Source organism: Oncorhynchus mykiss, chromosome 6 (assembly GCF_057628025.1).
Source record: "Oncorhynchus mykiss isolate SJ-2025 chromosome 6, ASM5762802v1, whole genome shotgun sequence".
Classification (NCBI taxonomy): Eukaryota; Metazoa; Chordata; class Actinopteri; order Salmoniformes; family Salmonidae; genus Oncorhynchus; species Oncorhynchus mykiss.
Window position 1 is genome coordinate 79,727,507 of NC_143027.1, and position 15,324 is coordinate 79,742,830.

General features: G+C 40.3%; 1 protein-coding gene across 3 annotated transcripts; it reads right to left on the reverse strand.

The window, feature by feature from the left end:
- Positions 1 to 559: 559 nt before the first annotated feature.
- On the reverse strand, positions 560 to 8,929 carry LOC110526657 (CDC42 small effector protein 2-A-like). Of its 3 annotated transcripts, none has more exons than XM_090238966.1 (6): positions 8,868 to 8,929; positions 8,445 to 8,512; positions 6,937 to 7,183; positions 6,622 to 6,723; positions 6,422 to 6,497; positions 560 to 1,342 (listed from the first exon to the last, which is right to left on the reverse strand). In XM_090238966.1, exons 3-5 carry the CDS (start codon positions 6,988 to 6,990, stop codon positions 6,426 to 6,428), a joined length of 228 nt encoding a protein of 75 aa, XP_090095092.1. In that variant the 5' UTR covers positions 6,991 to 7,183; positions 8,445 to 8,512; positions 8,868 to 8,929; the 3' UTR covers positions 560 to 1,342; positions 6,422 to 6,425. The 3 variants fall into 3 exon arrangements, with proteins under 3 accessions (XP_090095092.1, XP_090095093.1, XP_090095091.1); XM_090238967.1 differs by lacking the exon at positions 8,868 to 8,929 and adding an exon at positions 8,121 to 8,201 and having other exon boundaries at positions 8,445 to 8,494; XM_090238965.1 differs by lacking the exon at positions 8,868 to 8,929 and having other exon boundaries at positions 8,445 to 8,562.
- Between the last annotated feature and the right edge of the window lie 6,395 nt (positions 8,930 to 15,324).

Below are 15,324 nucleotides of genomic sequence, written 5' to 3' on the forward strand. Positions count from 1 at the left end.
GTTGGTTGACCATTCAAAATACTTTTCCCAAGCGGAGCTGTTCCCCCCCCTCAGAGTTCCCAGTTGTCTTGAACATACTGATTTCAGAAGTGAGAGAAATCTGAGATCCCAGTTGTTTTGAATGCAGCATTTCAACCCACAGCCTGTCTCTGGTTTGTGAGTCAAATGTCAAAGTCATGCCAGATGACAGTGGTAGAATCTAATTGCATACTCCTTGCGTCCTTTCCTCGACTCCTCAAAATCCATTGGATGAGAAAGCCCAGGGTCCCTACTCTCTGACCTTCTCCAATGGGATTTGTGTGGACAAGATTTTCTCCTTGTCCACATATTGACCATGTAAGGGGGTAAGTGTTAATAACATCTACTTATCATAGTGATGGGTCATTAAACTGATTATGTTTCCCAAATTGCACCATTTCCTTTATAGTGCACTACTTTTGGCCAGGGTCCATATGGTAGTAGTGCACTATATAGGGAATATAGGGTGCCATTTGAGTGTTCCAGGAGAGGACGATCATATATAGCTAGTCAAACCTGACAAAGAAAGACTTCTCTAAGATGGCATAGAACATTTTTTTATTAAGATTCTAGCTAATGAATGAGAAAAATACTACATGTATAAAAACACATTGGCCGAAATCAATACAAAAGCTTAAAAGCTTCTGAACAAGTGTGTACAAGAAACAAAATGGTCCAGTGTGCCCTACCTACACATTTCAAGTTTATTGGAAAACAGCATTCTTTACTTACTCCTGAAGGCAACTCAAAGAACATGGGATGTTTAACAGAATAAAGCGGTTAACACGGTCTCTGTCCCCAATTTCAACCTATGCCCTATATCGTGCATTATTTTTGACCAGGGCCCATGTGTCTCTGGTCAAAAGTAGCACACTATATAAGGACTAGGGTTCCATTTGGGACACAAACAGATAGACATTTCAAGTCTGTAGTTTATGATTTGATAATGAAGCAGATACTACTAATCATGTGCCTCATATCTCCACAATGGCCCAGCCACCACATGAAAGGTAATTTTTCCACAAATCCGACTATAAATACAGGCAAGGCCTAAAAACACGACCACACACTCCTGAACAGTTGAGTAAAACATTTGTTCACACAGGCGCACACACACACACACACACGATTGTGATCCGTTTTCTACTATTACAGTGCAACAGCATGGCAGACAGACAGATAGCAGTGATTTAATATAAATGAATTATATACACGTTCCTGGGTGGTTTCATTGTTTGGTCCTTTGTCTGGTTCAGGTAAGAGTGTCTTTACAACGCCTCCTCTTCAGATCTACAGCAGTAGTTAGCACAGGCTTCTTATCTGTCTGTGGACAAATAATACATACACACATCACATTCATGTAAAGCAGTGTATATGCAGCTGGCAAATTTACGTTGAATGAAGCTTTCGTAGACACAAGGAGCATGTTAACACAGTACTGATAACACCCTGACATCACTGTAGCAACACGGTAGTGATAACACGCTGACATCACTGTAGCAACACGGTAGTGATAACACGTTGACATCACTGTAGCAACACGGTAGTGATAACACGTTGACATCACTGTAGCAACACGGTAGTGATAACACGTTGACATCACTGTAGCAACACGGTAGTGATAACACGCTGACATCACTGTAGCAACACGGTAGTGATAACACGTTGACATCACTGTAGCAACACGGTACTGATAACACGCTGACATCACTGTAGCAACACAGTACTGATAACACGCTGACATCACTGTAGCAACACTACTGATAACACATTGACATCACTGTAGCAACACGGTAGTGATAACACGTTGACATCACTGTAGCAACACGGTAGTGATAACACGTTGACATCACTGTAGCAACACGGTAGTGATAACACGTTGACATCACTGTAGCAACACGGTAGTGATAACACGTTGACATCACTGTAGCAACACGGTAGTGATAACACGTTGACATCACTGTAGCAACACAGTAGTGATAACACGTTGACATCACTGTAGCAACACAGTAGTGATAACACGTTGACATCACTGTAGCAACACGGTAGTGATAACACGTTGACATCACTGTAGCAACACGGTAGTGATAACACGTTGACATCACTGTAGCAACACTACTGATAACACGTTGTCATCACTGTAGCAACACTACTGATAACACATTGACATCACTGTAGCAACACGGTAGTGATAACACGTTGACATCACTGTAGCAACACGGTAGTGATAACACGTTGATATCACTGTAGCAACACGGTACAGATAACACGTTGATATCACTGTAGTAACACGGTACTGATAACACGTTGACATCACTGTAGTAACACGGTACTGATAACACGTTGATATCACTGTAGCAACACGGTACAGATAACACGTTGATATCACTGTAGCAACACGGTACAGATAACACGTTGACATCACTGTAGCAACACTACTGATAACACGTTGACATCACTGTAGCAACACTACTGATAACACGTTGACATCACTGTAGCAACACTACTGATAACACGTTGACATCACTGTAGCAACACTACTGATAACACATTGACATCACTGTAGCAACACGGTACTGATAACACGTTGACATCACTGTAGCAACACGGTACAGATAACACGTTGACATCACTGTAGCAACACGGTACTGATAACACGTTGACATCACTGTAGCAACACTACTGATAACACATTGACATCACTGTAGCAACACAGTAGTGATAACACGTTGACATCACTGTAGCAACACGGTACAGATAACACGTTGACATCACTGTAGCAACACTACTGATAACACGTAGACATCACTGTAGCAACACTACTGATAACACGTAGACATCACTGTAGCAACACGGTACTGATAACACGTTGACATCACTGTAGCAACACAGTAGTGATAACACGTTGACATCACTGTAGCAACACGGTAGTGATAACACGTTGACATCACTGTAGTAACACGGTACTGATAACACGTAGACATCACTGTAGCAACACTACTGATAACACGTAGACATCACTGTAGCAACACTACTGATAACACGTTGACATCACTGTAGCAACACGGTACTGATAACACGTTGATATCACTGTAGCAACACTACTGATAACACGTTGATATCACTGTAGCAACACGGTACTGATAACACGTTGATATCACTGTAGCAACACTACTGATAACACGTTGACATCACTGTAGCAACACTACTGATAACACGTAGACATCACTGTAGCAACACTACTGATAACACGTAGACATCACTGTAGCAACACTACTGATAACACGTTGACATCACTGTAGCAACACGGTACTGATAACACGTTGATATCACTGTAGCAACACTACTGATAACACGTTGATATCACTGTAGCAACACGGTACTGATAACACGTTGATATCACTGTAGCAACACTACTGATAACACGTTGACATCACTGTAGCAACACTACTGATAACACGTAGACATCACTGTAGCAACACTACTGATAACACGTTGACATCACTGTAGCAACACGGTACTGATAACACGTTGATATCACTGTAGCAACACTACTGATAACACGTAGACATCACTGTAGCAACACTACTGATAACACGTTGACATCACTGTAGCAACACGGTAGTGATAACACGTTGATATCACTGTAGCAACACTACTGATAACACGTAGACATCACTGTAGCAACACGGTACTGATAACACGTTGATATCACTGTAGCAACACTACTGATAACACGTTGACATCACTGTAGCAACACTACTGATAACACGTAGACATCACTGTAGCAACACTACTGATAACACGTTGACATCACTGTAGCAACACTACTGATAACACGTAGACATCACTGTAGCAACACGGTACTGATAACACGTTGATATCACTGTAGCAACACGGTACTGAAAACACGTTGATATCACAGTAGCAACAGTACTGATAATACGTTGCTATCACAGTAGTCTTTATTTATTTCACCTTTATTTAACCAGGTAGGCCAGTTGAGAACAAGTTCTTATTTACAACTGCGACCTGGCCAAGATAAAGCAAAGCAGTGCGACAAAAACACAGAGTTACACATGGGATAAACAAACGTACAGTCAATAACACAATAAAAAAATCTGTATACAGTGTGTGCAAATGAAGTAAGGAGGTAAGGCAATAAATAGGCCATAGTGGCGAAACAATTACAATTTACAATTCACCAGCAGCAAGAGCAACATCATTGATAAATACAGAGAAAAAAGTCGGCCTGAGAATTGAACCCTGTGGCACCCCCATAGAGACTGCCAGAGGTCCGGACAACAGGCCCTCCAATTTGACACACTGAAATCTATCAGAGAAGTAGTTGGTAAACCAGGCGAGGCAATCATTTGAGAAACCAAGGCTGTTGAGTCTGCCAATAAGAATGTTTTATTTCACCTTTATTTAACCAGGAACAGTGAGGGAAAAAAAGTATTTGATCCCCTGCTGATTTTGTACATTTGCCCACTGACAAAGTAATGATCTGTCTATAATTTTAATGGTAGGTTTATTTGAACAGTGAGAGACAGAATAACAACAACAAAATCCAGAAAAACGCATGTCAAAAATGTTATAAATTGATTTGCTTTTAATGAGGGAAATAAGTATTTGACCCCCTCTCAATCAAAAAGATTTCTGGCTCCCAGGTGTCTTTTATACAGGTAACGAGCTGAGATTAGGAGCACACTCAAAGGGAGTGCTCCTAATCTCAGCTTGTTACCTGTATAAAAGACACCTGTCCACAGAAGCAATCAATCAATCAGATTCCAAACTCTCCACCATGGCCAAGACCAAAGAGCTCTCCAAGGATGTCAGGGACAAGAATGTAGACTGGAATGGGCTACAAGACCATCGCCAAGCAGCTTGGTGAGAAGGTGAAAACAGTTGGTGCAATTACTCGCAAATGGAAGAAACACATAAGAACTGTCAATCTCCCTCGGCCTGGGGATCCATGCAAGATCTCACCTCGTGGAGTTGCAATGATCATGAGAATCAGCCCAGAACTACACGGGAGGATCTTGTCAATGATCTCAAGGCAGCTGGGACCATAGTCAACAAGAAAACACATTTACATGCCCGTCTGAAGTTTGCCAATGAACATCTGAATGATTCAGAGGACAACTGGGTGAAAGTGTTGTGGTCAGATGAGACCAAAATGGAGCTCTTTGGCATCAACTCAACTCGCCGTGTTTCGAGGAGAAGGAATGCTGCCTATGACCCCAAGACACCATCCCCACCGTCAAACATGGAGGTGGAAACATTATGCTTTGGGGGTGTTTTTCTGCTAAGGGGACAGGACACCGCATCAAAGGGATGATGGACGGGGCCATGTACCGTCAAATCTTGGGTGAAAACCTCCTTCCCTCAGCCAGGGCATTGAAAATGTGTCGTGGATTGGTATTCCAGCATGACAATGACCCAAAACACACGGCCAAGGCAACAAAGGAGTGGCTCAAGAAGAAGCACATGAAGGTCCTGGAGTGGCCTAGCCAGTCTCCAGACCTTAATCCCATAGAAAATCTGTGGAGGGAGCTGAAGGTTCGAGTTGCTAAATGTCAGCCTTGAAACCTTAATGACTTGGAGAAGATCTGCAAAGAGGAGTGGGACAAAATCCCTCCTGAGATGTGTGCAAACCTGGTGGCCAACTACAAGAAACATCTGACCTCTGATTGCCAACAAGGGTTTTGCCACCAAGTACTAAGTCATGTTTTGCAGAGGGGTCAAATACTTATTTCCCTCATTAAAAGCAAATCAATTTATAACATTTTTGACATGTTTTTCTGGATTTTTTTGTTGTTATTCTGTCTCTCACTGTTCAAATAAACCTACCATTAAAATTATAGACGGATCATTTCTTTGTCAGTGGGCAAATGTACAAAATCAGCAGGGGATCAAATACTTATTTCCCTCACTGTTCCTGGTTAAATAAAGGTGAAATAAAACATTCTTATGAGGGAGGTTTAACAGACTAGTAATAGGGGTTGCGACAATGGCGGCGGATAATTTTAGAAAGAGAGGGTCCAGATTGTCTAGCCCAGCTGATTTGTAGGGATCCAGATTTTTGCAGCTCTTTCGGGACATCAACTGTCTGGATACGGGTGAAGGAGAAGCAAGTGTGGGGGGGGGGGGGGTCTTGGGCCAGTTGCTGCGGGGGGTGCAGAGCTGTTGGCCGGTAACAAAGTACTGATATCACAGTAGCAACACAGTACTGAGAACACGTTGAGATCATAGTATTAACACAGTACTGATAACACGTTGATATTACAGTAGTAACAATCCTGATAACATGTCAATATCACAGTAGTAATACAGTACTGATAACACATTGAGATCATAGTATTAACACAATAGTAACACATTATAACAGCAAGTGTCTCACCTCATTATTCCTGATTGCTCTCAGACCCTCCTTGATAACCTCCTTTAGATTTCATCTGGGCCTGAACTGAGTTCACCTACACACACACACAGTCATAATGAACAGAAGATTGGATAACGGTTTGTAACTGCTTGGAATCTTTACCTAGTTGATATGACATAAGGCTGTTTTCTGTGTGAGGGTAGGTGGTCAGTACATACTGATGAGAGCCCAACGCCCATGTCTCCTGAGCCTACGTGTGTTGTGTGAACAAAGTTGGTTGGTTCTCCGATCATTGAACGGTCTATCCTCCGCCGCCTCTTCTGTAAAGCATTAATGAAATTGTAGTATTACTAAAGGCAACAACAGTCAACTGCTTTATGAACAGACACTCACACACAGGCTGATAAGAAGTACAGAAGATGAGAAGTCCTGGTTCTATTTCAGTATCTAGGACCTTGACCTTTAGTGTCCACACTTCATAGACTGAAAGATCAGGAGTAAACAAAACAGTGATTTCTTGTGTGTGTACTCACAGGCTGAGGCTGCTCTCCAATGCAGCAGCTGAAACACACCCAGAACTCAGTCATGCCGACGGCAGCTTCCTCTCTCTTCTCTTTCTTTCTTTTTCTCTCTCTTCAACCCTCTGTCTTCCTGTTCACTTCACAGCCGATGCCACAAACAGCCGGCGGAAGCAGATTACAGACAGACATACACTCACTGCTGGTGTTTCTGTAACACACTGACACACACCACTCTCCACAGGGCCTGAGCGACACACTCCTGTGGACACAAAGAATCAGAGATCAGTTGACACATTTTTGCATTAGTTATGTTAAATATCAAGTGAAATTTGGTGATGGACAGAAGATTCTGTGACCTGGCTATGTAGTCCTAGTAGTAGCATGGTATTCTAACTAGACAGTGTTGCATTGGTAGTTGTGGTAAAGATAAAAAGGACAGAGGTGGGTCTGGAAAAGAGAGAAACTAACCAAGTCATAAGAGGAAGGAACTCAAGCAACATGCACCAAGCACCAGTAACACATTACTGTACCTGCCTACTAGAAAAACTGTATATTTCCCCTGAAATGTTATCTAGCAAAACTCCCCTTCAATATCACACTAGGAGACGTAGGGGGGACCGAGTGAAAGTACAGCGATGGACAGTACAATAGTATACACTATTTCAATTATATTAATTTAGCAGCAGCAGTGCGCCCCCCCCTCACATGACCACTTTATAAAAATACCCAGAGCAGTGTGAGCTCAGACGCCTCTGCCTCACCCTCCACAGATGGTGGTGATTGAGTTAGAATAAAATACTTTTGTTTACTCAGGGAACTAGGCTATTCATTTCACCCTGGAACAGTTGAGACTGAGACATTGTCATTACTCGATACCATCTTCTCCACTATAGTGTTTTTACAATCTCTACTACAAACTAGAGAAGTCTACAAATCCACTAACTATTTACATGTTTAATTAAAGACCAGGATAAGTGTTGTTGAGTAGCTAAAAATACTTGTATGGTCGTCAATGATCTAAGGTGTTGTTAATGACATTGAAGCCCAAACAGGTTTAGAACCATTGATCTCAGATATTAACCAAATGACACTGAACTGTGGGTTGTATTGATTACAAACAATTCACTAACTAGGGAGGGACCATATTTGTAGTACTGCCACTAGTTCGATAAAGTCTTACAGTAGAAGATACTTACTCTCAATAGCTATTTCATTGCCAAATTGAAATAGGCCAAGAAGATTCAACTTATTTCAGGGTTTCTCTAGCGCAGAGCGGCCTGAAGACACAAGCAGGAAAGAGCGAGGTTGTGGTTTTCAAACTGACAGCTAAGTAAGTTAGCTAGCTAACCGCTACCGGTTGCTAAATCAGTAAACTGTACTCTGAAACTTGAAAGAGGACCGATTTTGGAAATACATCTACACGTAGCTGTGAACTTTGAAGGTTTGAACTAACTTCAAATGTACTTTAAATTAATTAGATAGATTTGTGGGTGTAAAAAAAGAAGGTAAAAGAGACATACCTTCTGGCTAAATTCCCGAAGTTGCAGACGAAAAAATATCTTCCTGCTTTGCCTTGGCGCAAGGCTTTCTGGGATATAGTGTTCAATGAAACAATATTACATAAAAGCAGACTTATTCAAGAAAAAGCAGACAATTCTTGCGAAACTCTCGTGCTTCTTTGTTGTTGTTTTTTACTAATATAAATGGGCAATTTTTCCAATGTTGAGCTAATTTATTGATACAGTTTTTGTTTTCTATCCTAATGGCGTCTTTTTGTAGGAGGTAATCATCAGCCAACGTTATTTTTTGTGAATTTGGAAGCATTTGTGTCATTTGAAAAAGCACATAAATGCTTCATAATTAATAAAGGTAATGTTAACTGACTAATATTATCTCGTAGAACAAAACGTATAAGATATCCTAAGCCTGTATTAACCTCAGACCTTATTTTCGCGTTTATCCCAAAAGCCTACTCTTTCCTCATTCATTTTCGCCATATGAACGGTAACTAATTTCCGGGTTTTAGGTCTTCAAGCAGGTGAGCTCGGGTCTTTCTTTTCCCAGCGCAGTTAAGCCAAAACTACGCCCCGTTATTACCAGGGGGTTCTGCTACGCTCCCATTGGCTAGCTAGCGTTGTTTCACTCACAGGCGATCAGTGCAGAGACAGTTGCCTTCCAAGGTAAGGATGAAAAATTTAATTTAACAATTAGCTGCCTACCATAATGCAGTCCTATTATTATAATGTTTGGTAACATTTGCCCATGTATTCATTTTCAGAGTTTCAATGACTTGTAAACATGTCTCAGAACTCTGCTGAATTCCCTCAATTGAAGGTCAGCTAAGTTTACCTAGGCTACTTAATGTTACTAGCTCGACATTTGAAGTTGTTATATTATCATTTGTAGTCTATTATCAGGTAAAAGCACATGCTTATTATTCATAATTTCAAAAATATTTGAGCTAATCAATTCAGTCGAATACGCTATGCTACATCCATTGAATCTGATTTTAATGGCTAGCTCTGACCACTACATTATTTTATTATATTTTTTAATCTTGAAATACAAGGGCAAATGTTATTAATTAGTGACTGAAAATTTCGCATATTCACTTCCGGACTTGGAGAGCGCTCAAAGCCTTGTAGAACGCCTCTCTGATAACAGGCGTGGTTTTGGCTTAATTGAGTTGGGGGGAAAGAAAGACAAGTTGAGGTCTATTAAAGATGAGTATATACGTTTTTGTGCTGACCATGAAATTTACATAGAAATGTGAGTTATAGATTTGTCATAATTGAAAGCAATTCTAACAAGCAGTAGATATGTTCTATGTATGCCATTTCTACGCTTCCCGTTCTTATGTTTCATTTTTGCATCTTTTACTTTTGGTTTTGTACACCAGTTTCAAACAGCTGAACATAGAACATTTTGGGTTATTGAAAATATATTTCACAACTGTTTAGATTGTACAATGATTCACAAACTGAAGTTAGGAAAATTATTAGAGTTTTCACGACCAGGAAATGGTGAAGCGATTTCTGCATATTGTACCTTTAAAGCGGGTGACAGCAAGGCAAGCCTCATCAAGTTCATGTCACTAGTGGTGTCTCAATATTGCCCAGCAGAGGGCAGATCTACTCACATAATTTAAAAAAAGTTTGTTGCCAAGCAGAACAAGGTGTATTGCAATCTCTCACTCACTACACAATGACTCCAACTGGGCATAACTTGACTCTGGAACAGTTACACCACGCATGGAGTGTTTAAGTGTATGCCATCATCACATATAGCTAGATACTGTACATTTAGATGTGTAAACTGATGCACAGAACGAGGATTATTTCATCACACCAGATGAGATAGTACAGGGAAGAAATCCAATCCAGGGTTTTAACCATGCCCAGCACTGGTTACTTATGATATTTGTCACTGACTATTACCAATGTGCTATCGTGAGAAGGATTGTTGAAAGCTCTCCAACTAAAAACTAAATAGATTCACTGTTGCTATTGAACCCATTCTAAAGGGTAGGTTTAACAGAGGAAATTACATGTGACCATAATGTATCAATCATATATCATTAATGATACTATTTGTCACACCCTGACCATAGTTTGCTTTGTATGTTTCTATGTTTTGTTTGGTCAGGGTGTGATCTGAGTGGGCATTCTATGTTGTGTGTCTAGTTTGTCTGTTTCTGTGTTTGGCCTGATATGGTTATCAATCAGAGGCAGGTGTTAGTCATTGTCTCTGATTGGGAACCATATTTAGGTAGCCTGTTTGGTGTTGGGGTTTGTGGGTGATTGTTCCTGTCTTTGTGTTTGTTACACCAGATAGGGCTGTTTTTCACAGTTTCTTTTTTTTGGGGGGGGTTAGTATATTGTTCTATTTTCATCCTTATTAAAGATGTATCACAATAACCACGCTGCGTTTTGGTCCGCCTCTCCTTCAACAGAAGAAAGCCGTGACACTATTTAGGACTATGTAGCATTAGCAAAGTCATTAACAGCTATTGTTTCAATTCAACTAAAATTAGACCATTCAATAGCCTAGGGTTTATTATTTCAAAACATTATATTTAGTGATATTGAATTGTGTTTGGTTGCCAACGCAACCAAAATCAACATTTGAAGATGTATCCTCTGCTTAGACTAAGTCAGTGGCACAGATGTGACTATCCATCTTCAATTCCAGTTTGTTTTCAAATGAATAATTGATATGATGGATTCATGTCTCCATCTCAACCAAAAACCGAAGTTAAAGAATGGGACTACATCAAATTAAAGGTTGATTTAGTCTTATTCTTTCACTTACATTTTTGGATGAGATGGAGACATGAATCCATGTGGCCGGCCACATCTATGTCTATGGGAACAAGCACTGTTCGTGACTCAAACTGTTCACACCCCTTGGAGAGAAAATTTTGCCGTTTTAAGCTTATTTTCTTGCTATACATTTTGCTATGTCTAATGTTTATTCATGTGATATGAGTGACTCAAACTGTTCACACCCCTTGGAGAGAAAATGTTGCAGTTTTAAAGCTTTTCTTGCTATACATTTTGCTATGTCTAATGTTTATTCATGTGATATGAGTGACTCAAACATTACAACAAAATCTGTTGGCTGAGAAACCTAGCTGACATGGGCTGGTTGAGCTGGACATTTCTGAGAAGTTATAAATAGTTCTCTCAGGTATTTATTTAACCTTTTTTAACTAGGCAAGTCGGTTAAGAACAAATTCTTATTTACAATGACGGCCTACCCCAGCCAAACCCTAACCCGGACGACGATGGGCCAATTGTGGGCCGCCATATGGGACTCCCAATCACGGCCGGTTGTGATACAACCTGGAATCTAACCAGTGTCTGTAGTGACACCTCTAGCACTGAGATGCAGTGCCTTAGACCGCTGAGCCACTTGGGAGCCCAATGATTGACATGACAAGAGGGAGGATAACTGATGATGCACTTCAATTTCAAAATTGCACCTTGTGCATTCTACTATTACAACCTTCTAGAGTAAGTTGAAAGCTGGACTGAGTTCATTAAAAAAAGAACTGTGCCCTGCAGTTTGGAACCACTGCAGTAAATAGCATAAATGTAAGGCTATTTTACAATCTAACCTAACGTTTAACCTTAAAGTGAGTAGCACATCCATGGCCACATTTTGAGGTTACTGTAAATATACACTTCTTCTTATTCAATCAAATAAAGCATGCATGTTGAAGCTAGCATGCAGAGGTATTCACAGGTCTGTGGAGATCTTCACAATTGCTGTAATAATCTGTGCAGAATCTCAAACAGCGTTGATCATTGCACCATGTACTTTGAATGTAATCTCAACTGTAATCCAGGTCATTTGGTTCTGCTATTAGATGAAGCACAGGGATAACACAATCTGTTGTATAAATAAACAAAATATTTGACATTGTATTCTCATTTGAACTTTGCTGTGCTTTTAAATGGTTAAAAGTGCAGTGATAGACATTTTGGTGACAGCGAAACCAGAAATCTGACATTGTTTGGTTGTGCTTTTAGATGGTTCCAAGCATAGTGACAACACATTGGAAACTCAACTTATGGCTTTCTTTTTGAGTGGGTGAATATAAATTGCAATCTCATTGATCAATTCTCAACCAAATATTACCCAATTATCCACATTGGAATTACCCGGTGTGCTCAGTGGAAGGGTGTTTTCTTGCTCCCCATATCACCGTGATAGTGTTTGAAAATCAATGTTTTTCAATTGTTTTCAATTTTGATGATGTCATCGAGTAGAACTTGTTTACTTTATTTTATTCTACAAAATGTAGAAATGTGCCATTTTAACATATGTAGACACTGGTATTGGAGATAGGTTGAAAAGTGGTGGAATTGCCCTTTTAAGAATGTAGAACGACAGAAATCTGATTATTCAGCAGAACAAGGCTTCATTTCATTGTAGACTTCTGGGACTGCAAGAGATGCGTTTTGTGTCAATGTGTTTTAAGAGAGCTGTGTGTGTCTGTGTGTGTGTGTGTGTTCTGGGGGCTCGGCTCAGAAGAGGAACACAAAGACCTGATAGGTCGGTCTAGGAGGGAGGGAGGCATTGGGGGGAACAGAGAGGGACAAGCTGTACTGTCATCACTCCCTCACTCGTCGGGCTCCACAACTATATAAAAAAATAATGTTACAACTATCACACTGGTAACAATGAATATGGATGGCAGTCAGCTGAATCAGCTCCACATGTCTCTCTCTATATAGCAGCATGGCCATGGCATCTGTCCCGCTGCCAGATGTCTTCAGTATGTACCAAATGGCACCCTATTCCCTATAGTGCACTACTTTTGACCAGAGCATTATGGTCCCTGGTCAAAAGTAGTGCACTATATAGAGGGAATGTGGTACCATGTGGAGCCCTGGTGTAAACATTGACCATGTGCTGCTGCTGGTGGTATTGCTGCTGCTTGACCACAGGGCTGTTGGCTGGCCCAGTTTTTGTAGAAAAACACACAGTGGGTCAGTGAACTAACTATATCACATGCTACGTTCATTCTTGTTGGCATCTTACGCACTTGTTTATCTGTGAACAAAGAATTGGGAATGTAATATGGATACCAGTAAATCATTATCTAAGAGAGAGAGTCTTTATAACACTGTGGGAAACAATCCCATATTTTGTGGAAATATGGAACACAAAGCAGAGAGGCATTTAGTTTCAGACTCTTTCCTCCCATTCAGTCAGGCGTTGTGCATTGTGTATTGAAACGGGAGCTGGGCTGTCTAGGGATGCATCTGAAATGGCACCCTATTCCCTACACCCTATTCCCTACACCCTGGGCCCTAGTAAAAAAATAACTGCACTGTGTAGGCAATAGGGTGCCATTCGGGACACAGGATAGAGCTGCTGGACATTCCCATGTTGAACACACACACACACTACAGTCTCCTCTATCTCTCCAGACCTGAGTAACATTCTGTGTGTGCATATTATTTAACAGTAAAATCAACTGTAACTGTAGCTGACAGTCATGTGTATACAGTGAATAAGCCATACACTACATACTCCACACTTACTGCATTTGCTCCTGGAAACTCTCACTCTCATTGGTCGTTCCATGTCATTTCAGCAAGCCATTCAGCACCCACCATGTTAGATTTATCTTAAATCGTTGTTGTAGTCAGAAGATAAGCATTCCTGCAACATTATTTTATTGAAATATAATTTGATCTCTGAGAAATTAAGAAAATTGGCCATTTTAATTTATAGGATTCATATAAATTCAATAAATATAGTACCTAACATCCGATTTGGACCAAACCTTTTTTCTAACAATGAGTAAGACATGAGGAATCTGAAGAAGTTGTCAAAAGCCATACACAGACCCCCCCCCCCCCCCCCCACGTCCCACGCTAATGACACCCCAAATGTGTGTACATAGTATCAATTCTCTATGTTTGACTAGTAGTACGGAGCTGAGGCTCAGTGTTGTTTATTCATACTATGTTATGTATTCTCAGTGAATTTGGTGATGTTTTAATCATTGAAGTTGTTGGGTTTATGTCCCATCCGACATCCTGATATTACCAGGTTCTGACCACTAAATGGTGCTGTTCTCCCCCACATTGTTCAAATCAAATTGTATTTGTCACATACACATGGTTAGCAGATGTTAATGCGAGTGTAGCGAAATGCTTGTGCTTCTAGTTCCGACAATGCTGTAATAACCAACGAGTAATCTAACCTAACAATGTTAAAGGAATAGTTCACACAAATTACATATGCATTTTCTTACCCTGTAAGCAGTCAAATGACCAGGTATAACAGCAACCCATGCTTTGATTTTGTACACTTGGCCACTGTTTCAAATACTAACTTTTTAACATTTGTTTCACAAATCCAATGCAAGTCAATGATACCTATATTAGCATTTCCGCGCTCAGTTAGCAGTTGAAACAGTGGCCAGTTAAACAAAACCAAAGCATTGGTTGCTGTTATACCTGGTCCGTAAATTGCTTACAGGTTAAGAAAACCAACATGTATATAACTTTGTAATTTGGGTGACCTATCCCTTTAACAGTTTCACTGAGAATACATTGCATTGGATGAATAAATCATATTCCGAGCTGCAGCTCCATACTACTAGTCAAACATAGAGAACTGATACTACAGTACTATATACTCATTTTGGGGGTGGGATTAGAGTGGGGGGTCCGTGGATGGCTTTTGATCACTTCTTTGGATTCGCCATGTCTTTCTCATAGTTGGAAAAAAGTTTGGTCCAAATCGGATGTTAAGTAATATAATTATTTAATATTATATACATCTTATAAATTAACAATGGCCAATTTGGGTGCAATCAATTATCTTAATTTCTCAAAGATCAAATTATATTTCAACAAAATAATGTTGCAGGAATGC

Excerpts from the sequence above, each read along its gene's own strand:
- LOC110526657 (XM_090238966.1), bottom strand. The coding sequence starts at position 6,990 with ATGACTGAGTTCTGGGTGTGTTTCAGCTGCTGCATTGGAGAGCAGCCT. Across the intron at positions 6,724-6,936 it reads TTGGAGAGCAGCCTCAGCCT|AAGAGGCGGCGGAGGATAGA; the intron begins GTGAGTACACAC and ends AATGCTTTACAG. Across the intron at positions 6,498-6,621 it reads TGGGCGTTGGGCTCTCATCA|GTGAACTCAGTTCAGGCCCA; the intron begins GTATGTACTGAC and ends GTGTGTGTGTAG.